Below are 26,797 nucleotides of genomic sequence, written 5' to 3' on the forward strand. Positions count from 1 at the left end.
GTGAGGAAGAACCAACGGCCTTAAACATCCTGTAAAATAAATGGGTATATTATTTAAACACATAAAAACAGTTCTGCTACAACAGGAATATGTTAGATATACTGCATTTAGAAAATTCAGATCATATGTACACAGCATGGTTATTAGGGCACAGAATGTGAGGAATGTGTACCCTATTAAATTTTTTCACAGTGACAATAGTCAGCAGGACAAATAGACAGAGTAAATATCCCAGGGGGGAACACTGATAAAATATTTATAAAGACGTGTTTCTGGAACTGTTGCTCTGCGTATGTGACATTAAAACAAAATTGTCTTATTTGAAATAATAAAGAAAAAATAATTGTTTGTATCCTAAAGTGGTATTAAACTCAAAAGCAAACATTTATTATGTTGCAAAGTACATACAGAAAATTCCCTGGGGACTTTATCAAGAAACGCCAACCAATAGTCTGTGTCATTAAAAGTTTTATTACATAAATATAAAAATCCACTTAAATTATAAATACAAAGACATCCATAGTTAAATACTCTCAATAGCGCATCAAAATAAAATTACATGTTCAAGGTGATTGAGCTACATCATTGGCATAGTCATATTGAAACATTCTCAACACGTTTCCTGAATCTCTGCTAACTTCATCAGGAGAAATTTTTTCTAACTGTAGAACTGCAAAAAAAATCATTAAAGTTTCAATATAAATATGCCAATGATGGAGCTCAATCACCTTAAATGTGTAATTAATTACAGTATCTCGATATGCTATTGAGAGTGTTTAACTATTGTATATATAATTTATAACAAATTAATTTTTATTAATAAAGTCCCTATATGTACTTTGTTACTGATTGATATGAAGAAATGCCAGTTGTGTGTATGAAACTAAACATAATTTACATGTATTTATTATATTGCAGCTTACTGATTCTTGGATGTGATGGCTGCATTGGTTTTCTTTTTGAGGCATTCTTTCCTTTATTTTCACCTGGTGATTTTTCCATTAAGTCTGTTTTTCAACAGAACAAGCTGTCCTACAGATGTAGCAGTTAAAAGGGTGGGACAAACCATTTACTATTGACAAGCGTGCTAACAATGATCAGCATAATCGAGTTACAATCAGGTTCAGCACATCGAACACTCCCCTCAGAATAACAATGCTGCTGTCCAAAGGTGACCCTGTGCTCTTTCATCCAGAGCAGAGGCACTTTAATACAGAACGTATGTCACTGGCCAGATCACCAGTTGAAAAACAGGGAAAAAAGCCTAAAAAAAAACTAATGCAGCCACCACATCTACTTATTGGTAAGTTGCAATATATTAAATTTTTTGGTTTTGGGTTCAATACTGCTTTAATAGTTCACACAATTTGAATACAATCAAGTGCCAAGCAGAAATTGTGTGATTGTATTTAAATAGTTTGAACCATTAGGCTACAAACAATAATTTGTTTTTATTTATTAACTTCTACTAAAATTATGTTTTTATTTCACATTTTAGCCCCGAAAAAGAGGTCAAAAGCTACAGTCCTCAAAACGCGTTGGCTTTAAAAACATTTCAGTGAAATAATGTCCTGAACCTGTAGTGTGCAGAGGATGCTTATTCTATCACCCTTATTCTGGGTGACAACATTATAAATGTGATACATAAAGAATCCTGAAGGTTCCAGTATCCACCTTTCGAAGCAATAAAAACCAGACAACAGTTCAAAACATGTCACCACTCTATCCAAACTAAAGAAAGGTTTTGCCTAGAGGTACATTTGCGTTTTTGGCAGCTATGGGGGTTCGATCACACCAGACCCATTGGGCAGAGTTTCCCAAGGCAGTCCAATTGCACAGACAAGGCAACTTGTCTTTTGTCTTACTGCATTAGTTCAAACCAAACACGCTGCCTTGGTGTGCTGTGACAAAAAAAGATATGCTGCATTTTTTTCCCCAGTGTGTTGTAATGCAACTCACTATGCTGCCTTGCATAGAATTAAAAAGAGGTAAAAAAAAAAAAAGGGGAGGGGGAGAAAATACTGTCATGCAATTTACAACACACAGCAGAGCTCAGTGGCGTGCATGCAATCTGCACACCAGCGCATGTTCTGCACACCATACTACACATCTGCTGGTGTGAATGAGCCCCTGTTAGAGCGAAAAAAGAACCGGTTACCTGACACCACCAAAACATTATTCTGGGCAGCTGGAACTGAAGCTACACATAGCAATTTATGAGTGATCAAATGTTTGATTCAATTTTTATGACAAAACTGCAAAGCAATTATAGCGATTCTAAAGGCTTATTTTTTTTTAAAGAAAAAAAACATCATGTCTATACTTACCTGCTGTGTGATGTAGTTTTGCACAGAGCAGCCCAGATCTCCTCTTCTCGGGTCCCCGCAGGCTCTCCTGGCTCCTCCTTTCTGTCAGGTGCCCCCACAGCAAGCAGCTTGCTATGGGGGCACCCGCTGCTCCGTGTGTCCATTAACACACGGAGCCGAAGCTAGGCCCTGCCTCATTGGCTCACTGGCTGTGATTGACAGCAGTGCAAGCCATTGGCTTCCGCTTATGTCTCAGCCAATGAGAAGAGGGAGTCCCAGGATAGTCGAGACTCCAGTGCACATCGCTGGATCGAAAGAGGGCTTAGGTGGGTATTAGGGGGGGGGGCTGCTGCATAGAGAAGGTTTTTTAACTTCATGCATGCAATGCATGAAGGTAAAAAACTGAGCCTTTAGAACCACTTTAAAGAATATGTAAACCCAACATCTCATATTGTTGATATGTGCCTGCTGTACCATGTACTTGCTTGAAACAGTATCCTGTTCTCTTTGTATTGCTTCCCTTGTGTGAAGTCCCTGGTGTTCCTGCCAGTCTCTCTTCTTTCCTATTACAAACTGACCACACTAGGCATCAGAGCTCAGCCTGTTCTCCAATGATCAGTCTTGTCCTGACATGCCTCCCCTGCACAACCATTCACTGGGAAGATGAGTGTGTTGCTGTTTCTCCTCCCCTTTATTGAACAGGAACACATGTTTTTATATACTTCAGAAGTAGGGGAAGTCCACACATGAGCAATAAAACAAATCTTACACATTGGGATAAAAATCCCACACTGATTAGGTAAGAGCTTGATCACATTACACTAAACAATGCAAACAGTAAACAGTACAGCTAACAGCTAACAGTGATCTAATTAACAGTAAGCTAATCAACAGCCAGGCACTCAGCCAATGCTTTGATTAATCAGAAAGCACACCCCAGGCAGACCGGAAACAAGCCCAACCCTGAATACACAAAGCTCATTACACATGCTGTCTATCAGGCGTTTGCTTTCACTTGTATAATCTGTCCATCAGAAGACAAAACTCATACAATATTCCAGCAGTATGAAAAAGTAGAATTCAATTATCTTCATATAGTACTTAAGGGTGATTGTTGAAAAATAATTCTGTCCCAAATAGAGGAGCTTCTCCAACCCAGTCCATATGAGGGCCATCATATTTCCTCTGACCATTAACATGTACACCTTTCCATCCACTCCAGAAGGTAAAATATATGTCGTTATGCAAAGAATGAATCCAAGCCTCGCTCTCAGCGTTCATCACGTTGTTGTCCATCATTAGAGAATGATCCGCTCTCTCCATGGCCCTTAATTGGTGGGTAGAAGGCTCGCCCCTAGTCCCCCTCCAACAGCTGGTTGGCTCTGAGGAAGAGGCATGACCTCGAAACGTGAAAGCCTGTTGGAGGTCCAGAGTTCCCATTACGGACGAACATGTAGTGCGGATTGGACAGAGCTGTTCTTTCACGATGTGCCTTTGACTGTATTGTCATTTTGTGAGTACCATACCTACTTTATCATTCAATAAACACATCTTTAAGGTAATGCACTAGACTGGTGCGCCCTCTTTTTTTTTTTTCTCCACTCAGTATACTTGGACCTCACCGGTCATTTGAGGGAAGCAAGGCAGGCATATCCCAAGAATTCGTGATGTGGTCCTATCCATACACAGTCCATCCCTAAGTGCAGGAGTATTTGCCATTCCTCTCCAACATCCCCTGTCCCGGTTGGGTCTGTCACAATAATTTTATTTATATCTATACACAAATGTTTTGCCTTTCATTTCTATTTTCAACAGAATGGGTTGTTTTACAAGGTGAGGTGTGGTTTCAATCACTTGCAAGATGTTGGGATCAAGACTGCATTGATTGAAGATGGTGGAAAAATCTGATTGCCTTAGATATAATTGCCTTACTTTTTTCCATTTTTTTAATCAAATGTCCAATAAACTATACTGAAGTTGTCAATGTATTGCCCAGTTTCAGCTTCACAACTGACTGAAATCTGGTGATCGCTGTGACGGGAGTGACTTTTGGGGGTGGGGGGACCCCTGTCTCAGCTCCTCCTGTTCCTCTTATGTCTAAGGCACCCTGTGCCTGTTAGGGGTACAGGGTGAAATGTTCTAATATTGGTGTGGGGATTGTTCATTGTTCTCTGCCATGCCGCTGCATCTCATTGTTCTAGCAAACTATTATGGGATGTAATGTTTCTGTATTGGTGTGGGGGTTGTTCATTATTCACTGCCATGTGGTCCCATTGTTCTATTAGGTCTTTGTGTATTGACTTGGTGGGGGGTGTTTCCAACAGCCCTCCTGATGGGACTGTCTGTTGGGATGTGTCTCTGGCTGTTAAACTTGGTTTGCCCCGCCCTGAGTCCTTATGCAGGGAGGTGGGTTGTTCCCTTGAATGTGTATATTTTGTGTCTGTGTAAAAATACAGCAGTCCACGTCCTGTTTTAAGACGAGTCTGGTGCTGTCTTTTTCCTGTATGGTCAGCGGTGGTGTCCGTGGTTGGTGTTCAGATAGGGAAGCGGGAGTCTAACGGAAATACCCTAGTGCAGTCGGGGTCCGGTTCCGTTACAAATACTTAAACCTCGTGGGTGGTAGAGTGTTTCTGGCAAAAACTTTAGATCGGATTTGCAAAAAAAAAAAAAGCTGTTAAAATTGACTGAAAATTGCCATGTGTATGGCCAGATTACCAGTGGGAGTTAATCCGTTAAAATAAAGTTTTATTTTCCTAGTAAATCTATTTTGCAGTCATGTAAAGCACTTAAAGAGCTTATGGCAATACTAGGGGTGATTTATGAAAACCGAAGCACAGAACAAACAGGAGAATTGCCCGTGGCAAGCTGTTAGGCCATTGTTGTCATTCTCTAAGCTGCACTACAAAAATAACTTGTTGAAAGATGATTGGCTGCTGTTTGCTCTTTGATTAAACTAAGAGCTCCGGTTATACATGCAAATTACCCCTTTTTTTTTCCCCTCGCACAAGCTTTTCTTAGCTAATATCGATCAAGAGTAACTCAAATAAGAGGTTAGTAGGGATGTAATAGATTCTTGGCACCGTTATTCCGGATCAATAGCCCTAGTGCAATTTATCTTCTTTTGTATACACCTGTGTAAACCTTGCTTACAATCCCCGATAAGAAATTGGATTCTTGATGCAGGGATTTATTATGGCACAGAAAATAAATCAAAGAAAAGGCCAAGCTTTTCATACCACGAACATTAATAGCACATTAAAGTCCTAGCTTGTGTATGTAAGTAATCCTGAGCAAGACTTTAATAACTATGATGTGATTTAAAATGTACATTGGCATTCAGCGCTGAACACAGGCTTTTCAGTCCCGTACTTTTTTCCTTATGTTGAAACTGCATCATGCGACTGTTTTCATCAGGCTGGCTTGGTTTTTCTTCTTTATATTTGTTACATTGTCTGAGTAATCAATGGAAAGCAAGCGTGCCTTTTTATTCTGTTTTAGGTTCTACTCGGGGGCGGACTGACAACTCATGGGGCCCCCGGGCAATAGGGGATCATGGAGCCCCTGTGTCCTTGCCCACACTCAAAGCACACCCAAAAAAGCCTATAAAAAAGGTACCAGGGGCATTTCATGGGGCCCCCTAATGACCCCGGGCCCTTGGGCAGTGCCCGAGTGATTGAATGGTCAGTCCGCCCCTGGTTCTACTTATTTATTTTTTAAATGAATATGTTTTGTCATTAATACTAAAATATGGGGTGCAAACACACAGCAAAACAAAAAATTAAAGCAGTTGTAATCCTTTCGTTGCTGGAGCCGTTTTTGTGGTTTTTTTTTAACAAGTTAAACAATCATTTTAGGCTTGAATATCACACAATACCCAAAAGCATAGATTTTCTGAAAGCTGACACCCTAGAGAATAAAATAGTGGTAGATCCAATATTTTATGTTATTTTATGAGGTCTAGGAAACGCAACATTTTTAGTAAAAAACACACTAAAGTGAATTTTAGGGCAAACAAATGCTATACATTACTCAAATATTTTGGCAAAATATAAAAGACGAGCTTGCTCCAAGTCAATAGATACCCAACATGTTAAACGTTAAATTTGTGTGTACCCATGAAGTGGCTACAAACTTCAGTACCCTATTTTTTCTATAGGCGACACTTCAATAGCCCCCTGTAGGTCATCAGTTTAGTATTACAGAGGAGATCTGAAGCTAGAATTATTGCTCTTACTCTGGAACGCGCGGCGATATGTAACATGTGTATCGCAATAACGTTTTCATGCGTAGGTGCCTCCGACACATGCGCTTACATTTGTAAGTGCAAATATGTGGGGGTGGGGGGGGGGGGCTCAATTTTTTTCAGCACACAGAGGACAAAAAGTCCTCATGTAATTATTTTTTGGTGACAGGTTCTTTTTAATGAGACATGCAGGGTCTTTTAGACCCTGCATGTCTCCTCTATGCTCCACTGAATGTAATGCAATGCAGATCGCATTGCAATACATTCTCTCCCGGCTATGCTAGCCGGGGAAAGTGACAGGGGAACCCGGCAGTGACATTATATGCTCTGCTTTCCGGGTCAACAACAAGAACTGGAGGAAAGCATATGTGCGTTCGCTCTCCTCCCTCCCCACTACCTGACAGCACTATGCTGGACCCAGGCCCGCAGATGGGCAAGCGGAGCCAGAAATACATGGTGATTCAGCCAGCAAGTCTGTTTTTCAAAAGCTCAAGACCTCCAGCAGAATGTATCAGTTTACATAGAAGAGACAATCCATTGACAGTGGTACTGATTAAAATGATCAGCTTTTATTTATTTATTTATTTATGTAAGACCTTTATCCCAAAAGGAAAAGAAACTGCTGTAACTGATTATGAAGTGTGAGCTGGAGTTTGGCTCCAGTTTGTTAGTGTATTCAAATCTGCTAGAACATTTAACACTACTCTTTGTTGGACAGTGTGGAATAGTTAATATTTTTCCTTGTGTTCCATTGGGACATGTCAACCAGGCTTACTTAGGGACTACATGCGTTGCATTTGGAGATGAGGGATGACCACGCCAGTGCAGATCTGCTTCAGTGTTTTGCGTGGTCAGGAAGCTAAAGAAATACAAGAGGACTGGTAAGACCATCTGGTATTTGTTGCAGATTTAGTTGTACAATGAAAATGCATTAGGATTAGTAGTGCAAAGGAGGCAGTAACAGATTTTCTCTAGTGGGGCTTAAAAATTAGTGAAAATGATCTGCGATGGCTTTTCTCAGGGATGTTGACAGGCAGCTGGGAGGGAATATGTTGCCTCCTCCCTGCCTCTTTTAACCTTGAAAAGTCTGTTCCAGACTGCAATAACCACATGCATTGCGTGTGATTACATTACGGCCCATTCGGTTGAATTGCGACAGAGTATAATTTTTACTCCATCCATCCCGCTGCCACTGTGTTAGGTTAAGAGGGGCAAACAAAAGTGCCTATTTTTACTGCCTTCCCCAGCTGCATGTGTGAATGGGCCCTTAAGGTTTACATACTCTTTAACATCTTTGTCATTAATAACAGTCTACAGGTTTGTTTCTTTTATTCTAGTAAACAGCAATTTACATTTTTTTTCCTTTTGTTTGCAAATGAAATGCTCAGGATGTTGTAATGGAATGTTGTACTTGGCAGCACTGTTTAGTGCACAGTAAAAGCTTCTCATCAAACTGTGTTCAATTTATCGCTATTGAATACCTCTATGTCCTAGGGTCGTTGGTTTGAATCCCAACCATGGCACCACCTGCCTGGAGTTTGCATGTTCTCCTTGTGCCTACGTGGGTTTCCTCCGGGTTCTTCGGTTTCCTCCCACACTCCAAAGACATGCTGGTAGGTTACTTGGCTCCTTTCTAAATTGACCCTAGTATGTGTATGTATGGATGTAAGTTAGGGAGCTTAGATTGTACGCCCCTTGAGGGTTAGGGACTTATGTGAATGTACAATATATATGTAAAGCGCAGTGTAAATTGACGGTGCTATATAAGTACCTAAAATAAATGTCAGGGAACCTTTTCTTAGAGCATCCCTTCATGCAATGCCTTTTTTACTACTCCGGGGTGTTTAGAAACATACTAATCCTATGCAAAAAAAAAAAAACTGAAGTATGGGTAAGTTGTGCTAAATAAAACCTAAAATTGGTTGCTTAGTAAAAGAGTCTTAGAAAAAAAAACAGGGGACAAGGACTTCAATATACATTTTTGAGTTCTCTAATTACCGGTGTCCCTGGATTTGGGTTACTATTAGGAATGCTACCAACTCCAACCTGCTGATCCTTTACAGACACTGGCCATCCTCAAAGCAGCAATAGACAGTAATTACTTTAGGTACACACCAATACACCAATACTTTTTTTTTTTATGCACCTCAACACTGGGCATGGAAGGACCTCAATATTGGTTAGGTGCACCTCCTCCTCCTGAGGTCACTGAATGTAGAATTTATCATGCATTTCATTGTTGCTTTTTTTTTTAATCATCAATTTGCAGCAAAGCATTACGAGGACAAGGCTTCTTGCTGACATATAATAGAAGAGGGATTTTTTTTTGCAGTGCCTTGTTCTGAAGCATAAAACACCCAGAGATTGTACTGAGCTGACTGACTGCATGGCATTGGATTCATATTCACCCCACATAACCTCACCGACACTCTTGCAAATGGATTTTTTTATTATCTCTTATCTCTACAGAAATATGGTTTATTTTATTAATTTATAAAGGGCCGCTCACATCACTCCAGAGGAGGTAACAATCTAATATCACACTCAATGGATGCCAGTGTGTTAGGGTGTGGAAAAAGACAGCGCACATGGATGAATGCATCCAAGGCAAACATACGACTCCATGCCGGTATATAAGGGGAAACTGTCACAATTCCAGTTGTTCAGTAGTAGACAGTGATTATCCAGCACTAGAAAGTGAGTTGGGGATCATCTGTGAGGAGACTTTGGCATGAGGACAAAGATAAGCACTACCAAATGTCTTGATGGGCCAACTGGGATCTCAGTCACAGTCAGAGCTGGAGATCACCACTTGTATAAGCATGGCACTGCACACAAAACACCATTCTTACTATCATCTGAGACCCTCCCATGAGGTACCATTAAAGGGTTTAAACACACTGGCCCAGTTCTCCCCTGGAAGTGCAGTGCTCAGGTCCAGGATGATGTCATGATGCCAAGGGTCCACAGCCTAGAAGGTTAGTGTCCTTCATCAAATAAGGGGCAGATCCAGACTAGTAAAGTGTGAGGATTGGTGACGAGTACAACCTATCGCAAAGAAAGTGTTAAGGAAGCATGAGTATTGCCGTATAGGGCAGTGGTCTCCAAACTGCATCCCTTTCCTTGCAGAGAAGGACGCTGCTCAGACCAACCCCTTGGAATCAGAGACAAGTGACAGTGTTGGCCTCAGCCCCCACTCTGGCTTCTGATATGTTTCACCCCATCCACCGGGGCATAGAGGCCCTTTGCTTGCTTTATTTGGACCTTGGGGCACCATTTCATCCACTGATACCAACAATAGGGAATAATTCCCCATTGACATCAACAAAGGGGCACAATTCCTCCCAAAGACACCAAAGATGGAGTTCAATTCCTCCTTTAGACACCATGGAATGGGCCCAATTCCTCCCAATGACACCAATGATGAAGCTCAATTCCTACCAATCACACCAACGATGATGCACAATTCCTCCCAATGCCACCACAATGGGGCACAATTCCTCCCAATGACACCAACAATGGGGCACAATGACACCAACAATGGGGCACAATGACACCAACAATGGGGCACAATGACACCAACAATGGGGCACAATTCCTCCCATTAACACCAATGATGGGGCACAATTACTCCCACTGAAACAAATGATGGGGCACGGCCACGGTCCGGCCCCCCTAAAGTTTGAAGGACAGTAAACTGGCATTTTGTTTAAAAAGTTTAAAGACTCTTGGTATAGGGAGTTCCAAAAGCTGATACTTAATTAAATTCACTATCCTACTCTAGCTGCATTTAAAAAATACATTCAATACTTAATTAATGAAGACAAAATTACAGTAAGGGTTGTCTTTTATATCTGCCTGAAGTTCAGCTTTAATGTGGAAGCCTCACTGCAAGGTGAGAATTCTAAAGACTTGGCCACCATGCTGCCTAAACCTTGGGAGCAATAGCAGGTCTCTCACTTGCAGCATACCCTGCCAGCATTTCACTACACATTGGACACACACAAAATTTTCTTTTAGATCTGTCAGATCAAGAAAAATTGCCATCACTAGTACGAAAGTCTTGATTGGATATAATGTAAATTAAACCATGGCAACATCTAATGTTTGTGTAGTATTATGTTCAGCAGACTGTGTTCTTCTATTGTTGTGACTTAGATGATGTTCAAAGCACATTTTATGGCCAATTTATGCAAAACTCCACGTAATCCCAAGGGGTTCACATACTTTTTCTTGCAACTGTATACAAGGCCATCTCACTGCATAGCTGTTGGGAAATATGACAAATGCTAACAGTATATGGATACATTTGCTGCCAAGTCTCCTTATGATGGTACAGTATAATATGCTGACTGTCAAACCTTATAAATGTCCACACACAAAAAAAATGTTTTTCAAGCATCTTTGTACCCATTCACTAGGAGGATAGCAAAAAGTATAATTAGATAAAGATCACAGAAGCATTACTAACAGTGGAGAAAAAAATAATCTTTAGCAAAGTCATTTAAAAGCATTTCAACTGTACAAAAAATCTAAAAAGCTGCTATACTGAGACCTGAGTCAAGTAGTAGTATGGTAAGAATATAGACAAAAATCACTGAAATTAAGAAATTTTCATCACACTAGAATATGATCAATATGTATGATTTGTTATGCTATAATTCTCAACCACTTTCACATTTGTCCTGATCTCACTTTGGGACATATTAATTGCATGTGTATGCAGGTTCCAGGGCAGTGCATTGGTTTGCAGTAATTCTTCTTTATGACAACCATGAGCCCTCTATCTAGCCAACTCAGTGCTCTGTGATCACATGAACCTATTGTCCCAATTACATTTCTGTACTATTTGTACATACATTGTAGGCATCTGGTCAGCTATAAATTTGAACAAAACTTAGTATTATCAGGCTGGCCGGATTCATTTCTACCCCAATTTTAGTCATTTTTGTCTATATGCTTATTTTACTATTAGTTACTTAGCTGAGGCTTCAGCATAGCAACATTTAATTTTTTTTGCATAATTGAAATGCTTTTAAAATACTTTATCAAAGATTACATTTGTATTCCAGTTAAGTCGTAATGCCCCTGCGGCCCCTGATCTTTTCCTCATTATACTTTTTATTATGCAAGCCTCCTTATTACTGTCCCCCTACTCTTGATTGCTAGAAACTTATATGTCATTGGTGGCTATAAGCTGCTACAGACCACTGTCTGCTTGGCTTACTACCCTACCAGAGATTTGTTTAAAGTGATCCTGTCACCAACTTCGAAAACTGCAAGTAAAAAGCAGAGAAAAAAGTAATTTAAATGCTGATTTGCAGTGTTTTCCCTTTCCAATAATAATTTTTATTCACCTGCAATGCGCCTCTGAACTAGAAATTGTGACAACTCTAGGATAGCCCATTCCCTTGCACAGCCCTACTCACTCCTTGTACATCATAGCCCTGTACTCTTATGGGAGTATTTAATTACTCTCTGTGCTGGCCCAGCTCCTCTGCCCCTGCTTACTTTTTATGTAGCAGACAAGGGAAGGGTAAAGGGGAATTCTGTAGCGTGTCACTTTAATGAGTCTTAACATCCAATATGCACTCAGCAGCAGTTTCAGTACATTTAGATGTCTACACAATGGAGGCTTTTATAGGTATATGTAAATAGTAAAATACTTAAAATGCACACAAAGTCGTATAGGAAGCAAGCTGTTGAAATGAATGACCTGGTGACAAGGTCTCCTAAATGAAACAGTGTCAGATGTGTAGAAACCAATTGGATAAAATCTTTCAATTGTCTGAGTATGCCAAACTGATAAAACCCACTCTGTGATTGGTTGATAAGGGTTACAGCACTCCATGGCTCTAAAAGAATGCACCTACTCTATTTGGGCTGTACCTTACTAACCCTAAGGGAATGCCTCCAGTTGAAGTGGTTCTAAAGTCTAACGTTTTTTTTTACCTTAATGCATTCTCTGCATTGAGGTATAAAAATGCCCAACTACCTGTCCTACCCACCCCCATACCTAAACACTTACCAGATTCCGGTCACCTATCCAGGGCTCCAGCACCGCTCACCTCACTTCCTGCTTTCACAGGGGAAACTGAGGGCAGCAGAGCCATAGGCTCCTGCTGCTGTCAACCAAACTCCCGTGAGGAAGGTGTGGGGGCATGGCCTTCCACTACTGTGTGTGTCTATGGATGCACACAGTCCTGCTTGGGAGCACACAGTCCTGCTTGGGAGCACACATGCACAGGTGCTTCCTAGCAAATGTTGTCTAGTAGGGAAACTTTAGCGCTACTGGCTGCACAGTGGTACTTTGATGTGGTAGTTTATTGTGGACTAGCTGGTTTGCTGGAGAATTTTTGTATTGTGTTGTACAGTGCCTTGTTTATGTTTTCTTCCCCCCCTTTTGCTAGTTTTAAATTGACCTGAGCAGTTGCCATTGTTGCTTCTTCATATGTTGTATTAAACAACTAATTCATTTTTAAGGGGCCCTCAGAGCCCCACAATGCACAAATAAAAAACAACACATACACTATTTTTTGCCAAGCACAGAGGACTCCCATCTCTGGCTGTGGTGTGCTTCATCAGAGGGGCACTATGTATGTGCATTGGGGTGTACTTAGAAGAATAAATGGCAATACACAGCAAAGCACACATACGGCGGTTACCATAATATGCATTATGTGTTCTTTGGTGTGAACCAACCCTTTTTCCGTGTTATTTTATACTATAACATTACGGGCTGCAGCACAGAGACATCCAGTTAGTCCAGTTAATATGATCAGGCATTAACACCATGACACATTGTACAGAACCTTGACACAGCGGCAGGTTCTCCCAGCTCCCGTCATCTTGACATACAGAAGCCATATTGTCCAAATCAGGATACCGCGTCTGGAAACCATCCCGACAGCTCATTATAAGCTTGTCACCAGTCCGGTAGGTCTTGTTCAAGACATCCGCATCTTCGATGTATGGGGCAAGGCAATCTGTGACTGTGAAGAGAGGAACACACAATGTCAGATGAGATGCAGATCTAATTAGTAGATATCCGATGATGGCTTTCACAAATATGTGTTTATTTCATACATTCATACGGCATGAAAAGAGGACATGACTCAAGTCATTGGTCTCTTTTCTTAGAGGAGCTGACAGTCTACCGTCCCTCCCAGTTAAAGTGTATCCAAACTCAAGAACAAAATGTAATATATTACAGCAGCGTTTCTCAACCATTTCAACAAAGAGGAACCCTTGAAGCATCTTTCCGGTCTCAGGGAAGCCCTGCTAAAAATGACTAAATCTACAGCTCATGATGTACACTGTAAGTGTTTTGATCAGTAGCAAGAATGCTCCTTATACCTGTGGTCATTGGGTAGAATTCCCCCTTACAGATAGCTACAAAAGATCACTGGTATCAGTGGGAACTTATCTGAGAGGCAGAAGTTGCTCATTGCTTAAAGCAGAGTTCCACCTGAAAAAAAAATAAATAAATAAAAGTCAGCAGCTACAAAGGCTGTAGCTGCTGACTTCTAAAATACAGCCACTTACCTGTCCCTTGGTCCAGCGGTGTCCTCACCACGGCTGGTTTCACTGGCTGTCTTCTCTCCATTCTCTCTTCAGTATGGGAACCTGGCTGTGACAGCTTGCGGCTTCACAGCCGGGTGCCCACTGCGCATGCGCATGTAGCGCTGCACTTTGTGAATGGCCCCTTGGTCTTTTGGGACCTGTCATGTGTCCCAGTAGACTACGGGGAGGACGACTTCCACTTCCGATCACCTTGGCGATTGCAGCAGAAGTGGGAGCAGGTACTCCTCCCCCCCGCTCCCCAAAGGTGCCAATCCTTAATGGGAAGCGGGGGACAAAGGCTTAGAGTGGAACTTCCCCTTTTGGGTGGAGCTCCGCTTTAACCACTTCAATACTGGGCACTTTTACCCCCTTCCTGCCAATTTTCAGCTTTCAGCATTCTCACAGTTTGAGTGACGATTGCATGGTCATGCAATACTGTACACAAACTACATTTTAATCATTTTGTTCACACAACTAGTGCTTTATTTTGGAGGTATTTAACCACCTCTGGGTTTTTATTTTTTGTTAAATAAACGAAAAAAGTTTGAAAACAAGTATTTCTTCATTTCTGTTGTAAAATTTTGCAAATAATTGTTCTTCATAAATTTAGGCCAACATTTATACTGTTACATTGCTTTGGTGAACAAAAACTCAAATTAGTGTACCGTATTTGCCGGCGTATAAGACGACTTTTTACCCCTTGAAAATCTTCTCAAAAGTCGGGGGTCGTCTTATACGCCGGTATACGGCATACTGACACTTTTTAGGGGGGGCGGCGCGTTGCCGCCGCCGCCCCCCCCTTCCCCCAATGGAAGGGACACTAAGTACAGGGGTGGGCAGCGGCTGTTTCTTACCTGGTTCCGGTCCCACGACGATCCGGTCCAGGAAGCGCGGCTGCGCCTTCAGTTCGGCCACTGGATGTTCGTGCGGCTGCTCGGCTCCGCCTCCTCACCAGTGATTGGCCGCCAGAACTGTAGCTCAGGAAAGGCACACAGGCGGCCAATCACCGGCGAGGGGGTGGAGCCGAGCGGCCCCGCGAAAATCGAGTGCCGGACCAGCAGGTAAGTGGTCAGTGTAGAGGTGCTGCTGCAACCACATATGCTGGCTGCAGCAGCACCATACGAGAACAGGGTCAGCAAGTGTCAGTGGGAGGAATAGTGCCCCATCATTGGTGTCACTGATACCAATGATGGAGCACTATTCCTCCCACTGATACCAATGATGGGGCACTATTCCTCCCACTGACACCAATGATGGGGCACTATTCCTCCCACTGACACCAACGATGGGGCACTATTCCTCCCCCCCACTGACACCAACGATGGGGCACTATTCCTCCCCCCCACTGACATCAACGATGGGGCACTATTCCCCCCCCCCCACTGACACCAATGATGGGGCACTATTCCACCCCCCACTGACACCAATGATGGGACACCATTCCTCCCACTGACACCAATGTTGGGACACCATTCCTCCCACTGACACCAATGATGGGGCACTATTCCCCCCACTGATACCAATGATGGGGCACTATTCCCCCCACTGATACTAATGATGGGGCACTATTCCTCCCACTGACACCAATGATGGGGTACTATTCCTCCCACTGATACTAATGATGGGGCACTATTCCTGCCACTAATGCCAATGATGGGGCACTATTCCTGCCACTGATACCAATGATGGGGCACTATTCCTGCCACTGATACCAATGATGGGGCACTATTCCTGCCACTGATACCAATGATGGGGCACTATTCCTGCCACTGATACCAATGATGGGGCACTATTCCTGCCACTGATACCAATGATGGGGCACTATTCCTGCCACTGGTGTGCATTGGAAGAGGGGTAGTCTTATACGGCGAGTATAGCTCAAACACTAAATTTTAGCAGGAAAAGTAGGGGGGTCGTCTTATACGCCCAGTCGTCTTATACGCCGGCAAATACGGTATATTATTTAGTCTGTAGGAAAGTCCATAAACTATGGTATATACAGCGGATAAAATAAGTATTGAACACATCATCATTTTTCTTGGTAAATATAATTTTAAAAAGGTACTATTGACATTACATTTTCGCCACATGTTGGTAACAACCCATGCAATCCATACATACAAAGAAACCAAAACAAATAAGTTCAGAAATTAAGTTATGTGTAATAAAATGGAATGACACAGGGAAAAAATATTGAACATGTGAAGAAAGGGACGTGCAAAAAAGGTATGGAAAGCCAAGACACCAGCTGAAATCTATCAGTAATTAGAAAGCAATCCTGCCCCTTGTCAGTGCAAATTTATTTTAGCTGGTTCAGGCTCATTTGATAGCTTACAAAAAGATGGAATAAGACATTCATGATAATAATCTGCTGCCATCTACCAGGATGATGAAGATGGAATGAGGGTGGACATTTCAGCAAGACAATGATCCCAAACACAAAGCCAAGGGTACGCTCAATTGGTTTCAAAGAAAGAAAAAAGAGCTGCTAGAATGGCCCAGCCAATCACCTGACTTGAATCCAATAGAAATTTTATGGCAAGAACTAAAGATCAGAGTTCATAGAAGATGCCCACAGAACCTTCAACATTTGAAGACAATTTGTGTGAAACAATGGGACAAAATCACACCTGAGTAATGCAAGTGACTAGTTTCTCCATACAGAAGGTGTCTTGAAGCTGTCATTACCAACAAAGAATTTTGTAGGAAGTATTAAATACATTTCAGTTAGTGTGTTCGATACTTTTTCCCTGTGTCATTCCATTTTATTACACAAAACTTAATTTCTGAACGTACTTGTTTTACTTTCTTTGTATGTATGGATTGCATGGGTCGTTACCAACATGTCGTGGAAATTACATGTCAATAGCACCTTTAGAAACATATTTACTGAGAAAAATGGTGATGCGTTCAATACTTATTTTACCCGCTGTATCTGAAAATTGATCAATCCTGATGTACTGACAAGACAGTACAGATATCACCCAAAATACCCCTTTTTGGAAAGTAGACAGTCTGCAGCATTTATTAAGAGGCATGGTGTGTTTTTTTACATACAGTCATCAGTGCAGTGCAGCATCATCATATAACTGGTGTGGCAGTGATCAAGGACACTTGACTGTGTGGGGAAAAAAAAAAATTATATATATTTTTTGAATTTTTTTTAATTACATTTTTCTTTCTTTTATGTGTTTTTTTTAAATAAAACACTGACCACAGTAATATAATTTTACCATAGAAACACTGTACTACTCTGGGGAAGTGATCAGTATTTTTTTTTGTTTTACATATTATGATTACCTATAGCAGTGTATTTCACTATAGGCAGGCATTTGCTATAGGAAAGCATTTAACTGAATAAAATTGATTCATTCAGTGTTTTTTGTTTTGATAAGCTGTGATTGGCCACAGCTAATCGCATGACACAGATAGGCTGTGATTGGCCCAGTCGGTACCATGTGATTACTGTAACCAATCACAGCTAGCAACACAATTGTATACAATGGATGGCATGAAAGGAAACCATTCATTGTTTGCAATTATCATGTGACCTGCTGTGAGTGGTCACAGTGGTCACATGGTTCTGGCAACGGGCTGGTACACATATTAGTCTTCGGCCTTGTTTGATGGACACTGGCAATCTGGGAGGACATCATACGACCTCCACCCAGATTGACGAAAGTCTTGCTCGGCTGCCATTTTTTTATTGGGTGGGTGGGAACTGGTTAAGGAACCCCTGGCAACCTCTGGAGGAACCCTAGGGTTCCATGGAGCCCTGGTTGAGAAACTCTGTATTACAGCTTTCCAGTCTTTAGATGAGATGGCTGACTTAGTTTACTCTTTTCAAGCTTTTTGTTTATTTATTTTTACCTGGTGATTCTGTAGAAACAGACTTCCTGTCCAAGGGTGACCACTCTCACTGTACTGTATCTATACAGTAGTAGCATTGTCACCCTAGGACAGGAAGTGTGTTATGACTGCAAAACACTGCACATATTCGCCAGCACACCATGCATTGTCAAATGTTGTCTGCAGCTTTTATTGTAGAAAGATGACATCACAAAGGACCAAGTGCGACACTTCGGAGCCGTGCAGGACCCCTTCGTCAGGCATATCATGATATGTGATGCAGGACTTCAGGACTGCAAAACACTTCCCCCTAACATATGTTCTGTATTCCATAGAGAGAGTTGGGAACAACGTAACTGATACAAGTCAGCAGAGGCACACAGCATAGGAAGATTTCTGGCAGAATCAACAGGCATTTTTCTTGCACTTATCAAACATATTAAAGCTGAATTCTGGGTGAAATTACTTTTAATTTCATATATGACTTTATAGCCACAAGGGATATAAATCTACTTTGTGTGCATAAAATGCCTTTGCAAACCCTGATATTATTTTGTAAAAGTAGCAGTGACATCATTATTGTGCTGTACATAGCCTGTGAAGACAGCAGAGCTGTGGGTGGGGCCCAGAAGGTTCCACCCGCTGCAGGCTGCCTGCAGAAAACTACAGGAGGGGGTGGAGACAAGACCAAGGAAAGCGAGCAGCAGTGACTAGTCTTTATTACAGGATATCCTGTACTGAGGCAATGTTTCACAGTGGATTACTGCCCAGATCTGGAAGAAACACACAGATCACACCAAGATTCCAGTAAGAATGCACACTTGTATTTAGACCATATTTGCTTGTCCTGGCATTCAGCTTTAACCAAATGCTTTTACTGGTATAGTTACCAGACCCATTCACACCTGAGTGTTTTGTAGCTCGAAGCTGCAAAAGTCTCAGGGAGAAAAAATCAATTATTCTCTATGGTGGTGGTTCACATTTCCAGTCCAAAATACCTTAAGCCAAATATGCCCGAAGCTCACAAAAGTTTGGAGCTACTTTTGAAGCTCAATTCAGGCAGATTGGTGAGTTTTTGAAGCAGCTGAAAGCAGAAATACATGGCAAAAATAATGTAACAGATGATAATTTTCTCCTTTGGCTAATAGAAAAATGCCAACGCTCCAAAACGATTGGAATATGCTGTACAAAAACACTCAAAAACGTGCAAAAACATGGTGCTCTGGTGTGAAAGCAGCCTTGAGAGGACCAACTAAGAGGATTCCATTGTTAGGGTTTACATAAACTTTACATACAGTATGCATATAAAGCTAGTTTGGGTGGAAACCAGTTATTTTATTCCTCTGATGCCCAATCTGTGGTCAATGACAGTGGTCTCCAAACTGCGGTCCTTTGCATACCTTTATCTGGCCCTTGAAGCACTATTCCTCCCACTGATATGAGGCACTATTCCTCCCACTGACAACAACAATGGGACAATCATTCCTGTACTGACATTAACAGTGGGGCACTATTCTTCCACCACTGACACCATCAATGGGGCAATAATTCCTGTACTGACATTAACAGTGGGGCACTATTCTTCCCCCATTAACACCAACAATGGGTCACTATTCCTCTCACTGGCTCCAATGATAGGGCACTATTTCCCCCCCCCCCGATATGAGGCATTATTCCTCCCACTGACAACAACAATGGGGCAATCATTCCTGTACTGACATTAACAGTGGGACACTATTCTTCCACCACTGATACCATCAATGGGGCAATAATTCCTGTACTGACAATAACAGTGGGGCACTATTCTTCCACCACTGATACCATCAATGGGGCAATAATTCCTGTACTGACAATAACAGTGGGGCACTATTCTTCCCCCCTTAACACCAACGATGTGGCACTATTCCTCCCACTGGCTCCAATGATGGGGCACTATTTCCCCCACTGATATGAGGCACTATTCCTCTCACTGACACCAACAATGGGGCAATAATTCTTGTACTGACACCAACATGTGGGCACTATTCATTCCACTGACATCAATGATGGGGCACTATTCTTTCCACTGACACCAAAGATGGGGCACTATATTTACCCTAATATCACATTTATATTTCTACCACTTCAAATATATATTTTCTATTCCCACTGGCCACAGTCCAGCCCCCCTAAAGTCTGATGCACAGTAAAATGGCCCTTTGTTTAGAAAGTTCTGAGACCCCTGGTCTAGGGGCTGGATGCATCTCCATGGTGCTTCATGTGTAGCCTATTGAGCCCTGCAGATACTAGTCTGTTTTCCTTATCTAGGTGCTTACCATCTAGATGCTGTCTATTCCTTTTCTCTCTTTATGTCTTTTTTCCCCAATGATATTTTATTTGGGTCTTGCAAAATAGGAAATGTTGCACAAGTCTTTTTTAAGATGGCTGTAGGGGGCACAAATTTGGAAGCAATGATTTGTAAAGGGGCTGTAATCTCTAGCAGTCTCATGTAATGTGTCTCCAGTCTATGGGGATCTCCTAAGGCATGCCACCAGTCTCCAACAACTGCTATAACATATCTGTAGTCTGTGAACATCGTGTGCAGCAAATATGCAGGCTCTATCCATCTCTTATGGCATGCCCATAGTCTCTGGAAATATTTTTTTACATACCTGCAGTTTAGGACAATCTCCGGGTGCATGTCTGCAGACTCTGAAAGCTTTCACAGAATATTGTGCAGTCCTTTAGTGATGTCAAGGACCATGTCTGAAACCCATCCCCATACGAAGCATGACTCTATGGTCATGGAATGGTTTGTAAACTAATATCAAGCCAGATATTAGAAGACAGCAGGCAGGTTCCCCAGCGAGGAATTTTTTGTTAAATATAGAAACCACCAAGTGACTAATCTAGGTGATGCAGATCATTTTGAAACACTGTACCTTTGTGCAGCATGGACAGGCCGTGCGGTGAGCACACACCTACGCAAGGGCCCCCTTTACTGTTGCGTTTGCAATTATTTCATTTGCTTTCATGATCTCCTGCCGCAAGGACCAACTAAAGCCAAGTAAATTGAAAAGCAAAATTACAGGACGGGAACTTTGTGTCTCCTGTTCCAGAAGAACTGAAGATGGATTGTTGCATAAATAGAGCAGAGCATAGCTGGCTCTAGGTGTTCAAACAAAGGAAACGGGATCAATACTAAGTTTATAATTGCTGCATTTATATGCAAGCTGAACAGCCATTCGTACAGACTGCAAGCAGCGACGGAAAAAACCCTAAATAAAGGTTGCAGCTGATTGCCAGAATAAATTAAAATATATATTAACATGAAGGAGTTATACTGGGAAATACACAATGGGGACTCGTTTGGAATGGGATTTAAAAAATAAAGAGTCATAACTGGCATTAGTACGCCTACAGTGTTGGGTTTGCATTTTAATGCTGAACGAAGACACAAGGGACCAAAAGGAACATCACAAATTTTAAACCTGTTGGCTCACCTTAAATTGGAAAGATATCCCCAAGTACACAGAGAAGACACCCACCTGCCAGATCACTTTTCTCCAGGCTGTGCCAAGAAATTCCCAAAACCAGCTAGGCCACCCATATATTGTTTCTGACCCATCATTATGATTATCAATACTGGCCAATAGGCATGAACCCAGGAGGTTGAAAGGTGTAGGCCAGCTTCGGGAGTATCAAGAAGCGCTGTAGCTCTGCCATTTGGAGCATGCTGAAATTCAGGCTGGACAGGAGAACTCTGAGGGAATGTGTAAGCACCTCTAGATGGCTACATTTCAACCCTTTAGCTGCCTTAGCGGTTTTTGTGTTTTTATATAAAATCCTTTTAGGCCTGAAGATTGCATAAAATCTTCAAAACATTATATATTTTCTGAAAGCAAACACCCTAGAATATAAAATAGTGGTAGTTCCAATTTATTATGCTACATGCTATTACTGCAAAGGTCTAAGAAATGCAAAATTTCAGTTAAAAAATAAACTAAAGTTAATTTTAGGGCAGACAAACGCAACATTACCCATTTTTTGGGCAAAATATAAAAGATGAAGTTGTGTCAAGTATATAGATAACCAACATGTCAAACCTTAAATTTGTGTGCTTCCATTAAATGGCGACAAACTTCAGTACCCTATATTTCTATAGGTGACACTTTAAAAGTCTCCTATAGATCATCAGTTTAGTGTTATGGAGGAAATCTGGTGCTAGAAATATTGCTCTCACTCTGGCATGTGCGTCGATATGTAAAATGCAAATATCAATCAAGGTTTTCATGAGTAGGTGCCCCCAACGTGTACGTTTACATTTGTCCGTACATATATGTGGGGTTCCTCAAAGTTTTTGGGGGGAATTTTATGTGCTTGGGTGCGACTTCAATTTTTTTCAAATTTTTTTTACTTGACTTTTTTTTCATCACACGGGGGGACAAAAGGTCTAGATCTACAGTAGAAGACTCTGGATGTTACCTCTGTGCTTCACTAAATGTAGTGCAATGCACATCACTCTGCATTACATTCTTTCCTGGCCATGGTGGGAAACTGAAAGGAGGAACATCTAAAGGTGTTAACCGTGCCCAGGAGCAAACTAACAACTCATGGGGCCCCCGGGCAATAGGGGTTCATGGGGCCCCTGTGTCCTCGCTCACACTCAAACCACACCCAAAAAAAGCCTATGAAAAAGGCTATGAAAGGTACCAGGGGCATCTCATGGGGCCCCCTACTGACCCCGGGGCCTGAATGGTCAGTCCGCCCCTGATTGTGCCTAAGCAATACCCTGAAAAAATGACTTCTTGTCTTTATTAAACCATATTGAGCAGCGCTTGTGTCAAAAAATTGTGGTCTAAATTATCTGTGTGTGTGACAAACAAAATGAGATAAAGTGGTAGTAAAGTCTGCACAAAAAAAAAAAAGAAACCTTTCCCCTGCAAGTTAATGTTACAATGTGCTAGTATGCACCTCATACTAGCACATTATGAAACCCTCCAGTGGCGTACTGTCACCACTGACAGGGCTTCCATCTTCACCTGGTCTTCCTTCCGAATTCACAGTCTCAGGCCGATTGAATGGTCAAGCTGCGATGACGTCACTCCCGCGCATGTGTACGGGAGCCATGATCACAACACAGCGCTCTGAAGAGATGGTTTATTGAGTGCAGTGCACATGCGCCAGTGACGTCACCTGCTGCAGAAATAGTGAATACGTCCTAAATGGTGCACGTTTGGAAGATATTCCTTCTCCTAGATTGTAAGCTCTAACGAGCTGGGCCCTCTGTTTCCTCTTCTACCAAATTGTATTGTGACTGTAATGTCTGCCTTCATTTTGTAAAGCGCTACGCAAACTGTTGGCACTATATAAATCCTGTATAATAATATAATTGTACCTACAAGTAAGCTTTTTTTTTTTTTATAAGCCACCAAGAGGTGTTTACTACCCCTTAAAATGGTTGCAAAGGCTCAAGGTTTTTACCTTCATGCATTCTATGCATGAAGGTAAAAAACGTTCTGTGTGCAGCCCCCCTCTTAATATTTACCTGCGTCCCATCGCAATCCAGCGATGTGCATGATTCTCGGCTCTCCAAGGACTCTCCCTCCTCACTGGCTGGGACAGTCATTCAGCCAGTGAGCCAATGAAGAGAGAGAGGGGGCGGGGTCAAGCCACAGGTCTATTTGTGAATGGACACACAGAGCAGAGGCTCGGAAGCAAGCCTGCTTGGGTGCACTTGGCAGAAGGGAGGGGCCAGGAGCGCTGGCGGGGGACCCGAGAAGAGGAGGATTGGGGATGCTGTGTGCAAAACCACTGCTCACAGCAGGTAAGTATGACATGTTTGTTATTTTAAAAAAAAAAATTGTCTTTAATATCACTAGGTATAAACCATCCCCTTAAAATTTGAGCTAATAATATTGGGCACAAGATTTATAATGAAGAATCACAAAGTCAAATTAAAAAGGTTGGTAAACATTGTGAAAACTAGAGTCCTCTTAAAAAGTTTCAAACTTTCAAAGGAGAAAAAGTTTCCAGCAGAATGGCGCAATAATATGAGAATGGACAATCAAAACTAAATATGTTGTTGCTGAAATCCACCACTGTGCTTCTCCACCACCTACGAACAACAGGCACTCACCATATCAAAAGTCCTCAAAAAGAAGGAGGTCAGACAGCACTTTAAGGTATACTAATGTAGCAGGCTCCTTGTACAAGAGGATTCAGAAGGAATCACATGTTCAGCAGTCAGTCCTTTCTCTCTCTCTCCTATTTGTAAAACCTGGGCATTCTGCCAAGTTCATGACTCATCCACGACACAGCAAAGAATGCTGGGAAGGGGAGGAAGCAGGAAGTGAAGGGGGGAGAACAGGGACACACGAGGCTGGAGAAAAGACAGGGACACGTGGAGCCCGTCCAAGGAGAGGAGGAGGCACTACAGCACCCAGCACGGATAGAGGGACCCTGCTGTGTGTTCAGAGTCTGGTGAGCTGTCCCCCTGGAGAGAGTAAGACACACCATTTACACTTTGCATATAGACTGGGACATCCGCACCCCACTGCTGGGATCTCACCCATCCGGGGCCCTGTGCAAGCCACAGATCCCCCTGCCTGCTTTGCCCCTCACCACCAGTGTAATTGAGACTGTCTGCCCCGGGCACTGACACATACTGGGAGATTGCATCCTGCGACTACTCCTGGTCTTGGGGTGCTTTGTGTTGCGTTTAGACACTGAGGTTGGACCCTCTCAGAAACTCCAAAGAAGCCTTCAGCTGCTATTTACTTCATTGTAAGGACTAAACGTGCACCAACTAGAGCTCCATCGTTACAAGGACTAGAGTGGGGGAATCTGGCTTAGTAGCCTTATTAGAGGTACCTCTTTATTGCATTCTGTTCTGACTATGAGGTGATTTTTGGCTAACGCCCCTCAGAAGCAGAATCATACACCGGTGTGGGTAATACATTTCATTGATAGAGTATAAGTAAGTTTATTTGTTTGATATCAGTTGTATTCTGCTTAAAGTGCAACTCTGCCATCCGGAGACTCTTGGCTGTGAAGCCCTCTAGTGGCAGACCAAATTTACTGCATTGCATAAAAGAAGAAAAGTAAGTTTTGAAGTAGAAAGGGGAACCCCACCCCTCTACACTGCATTTCATTCTCCATAAAATTGTTCTTGTTTCATTTAACCCTGTGTCAGCAAATTTCTTGGCGGGGTATTTGCTATTCATTACCAGTTGTGCCAGAGGGATTGGGTTTGCTTAGGGTTGGATCTATTGAGCGCAGGACCCATAATATATTCCAGCTTGTCCCAAGGGGCAGTGCTATACGTGGGGGCTCATCCGGGATTCTTGCTGCTCAATTACCCAACAACCACTCAGGCAGTGCCCTATACCAACTCCTAAGATGGACGTCGCAGCCGCGGCCAAGTGGTGCAGCAGGGAAAATGCTTGCCCAGAACGGAGTGTAGTGGTCGAGTTCCCCAGAGAAATGGGGACCGAAGAACAGATTACCAAGATAGTGAATGCACTACCCACAGAGGGAAAGAAAACGTGGGTGATAGATGTGATACCCGCCTCAGACACCACCCTGGCATATGCCCTGCTAGAGTGGAAGAAGGGGATCCCTGACAGTTTCCAAGGAGCCAATATCCAAATAGAGGATGGGACAAGGCTCCAGTTACTTCAGTTGAACACCCCCGGGCCTAGTTGTGCAAGACCTGAGAGGGAAGAACCCCTGTCCCAGACACCTCTAGCCACCATAGGCCCGGAATTCCTCACTGCATTGGGGGACTTCATGTTAAAATGCCGCAAAGACCCCTCTCCATACACAGGGATGTATGGGAAGCTCCGATTCTTCTCGGGTAGGCAACCAATACCTACCGGGGAGGATGGCTTTGAAGAGTGGCTAGACCAAGCCATGCAAGCAATAAGTGAATGGGACATTCCTGAGGCCCACAAGAAACAGAGGATTACGGAGAGCCTAAGGGGCCCTGCATTGGAGGCCATTCGCAACCTAAAACTTAGCAAACAGGATTGCACTGCTCAGGGCTATCTAGATATTTTACAAGATGTATTTGGGCATACTGAAAAGGCTTCAGACCTCATCTATCAGCTAGAGTATACCTACCAAAATGAAGGGGAGAAACTCTCCAGTTACATGGGACGTCTAGACAAGATAATATACCAAATTCTGCTAAAAAGGGGAATAGGCCCTGAAAGAGTAGATGAGGTTCGGGCGCAACAAGTCCTACGGGGAGCCAGGCCCCTAGACCCCATTGCCATTCTATTACGAACTCGGCGAGATGGTGGTCTCCTGAACTATCCAGACTTGATCCGGACTGTGAGAGAGGAGGAAGCCATTTTGGATGACAAAGAGAGACAGTCAGACTCTGTTGTAGGGGTTCGGGTAGTCAATGTGGGAGGTGACACCCCTGAAGTTGAACTCCTTAAGACTCAGGTGTCCCAACTAATGGAGATGGTGACCTTACTAATGGCGGGACCGTCGGGTTTAGCGAGAGAGACGAGAGCAGTTTCTGAAAACCTGTCAGGAGCTGCCCCAACGCAAGCAACTAGTCCCACCATTCAAATGACCTGCTTTAATTGTGGAGGGACCGGACATGTCAGGAGAGTCTGTCCAAGCCCCAGGAAGCCTGAAGCTAAGCGCTAAAAACCGGCGGAAAACTTCAGAGGGCCCTGGTGAAGGAGCAACCCAGGGACCCCACCACCGCAGCTAGCTCCACTCAACCAAGTAAAAGGGTAGTGAGGAGAAAATCTGGCCCTATCCAGAAGGACCCCACCATCCCTTACAAACAGCCTAGGTAAAATGCCACTTCACCTCAGGGAGTCAGTGCACACCTCAA

At 42.6% G+C, this 26,797-nt stretch overlaps 1 protein-coding gene across 2 annotated transcripts in view; it reads right to left on the reverse strand.

The window, feature by feature from the left end:
- Positions 1-26,797, reverse strand: part of SUSD4 (sushi domain containing 4) — a 236,146-nt gene that overhangs the window by 60,122 nt on the left and 149,227 nt on the right. For both annotated transcript variants that reach the window (XM_089685054.1, XM_089685055.1), the window contains exons 4-5: positions 13,362-13,541; positions 1-29 (exon numbers count right to left, since the gene is read on the reverse strand). The exon at positions 1-29 is cut by the window's left edge and continues 160 nt beyond it. In XM_089685054.1, coding sequence (XP_089541180.1) covers positions 1-29; positions 13,362-13,541 — 209 coding nt within the window. The remainder of the gene's footprint in view (positions 30-13,361; positions 13,542-26,797) is intronic.

The sequence above is a fragment of the Staurois parvus genome, unplaced genomic scaffold (assembly GCF_062004578.1).
Source record: "Staurois parvus isolate SC_StPar_1 unplaced genomic scaffold, SC_StPar_1.0 ptg000362l, whole genome shotgun sequence".
NCBI classification, from domain to species: domain Eukaryota; kingdom Metazoa; phylum Chordata; class Amphibia; order Anura; family Ranidae; genus Staurois; species Staurois parvus.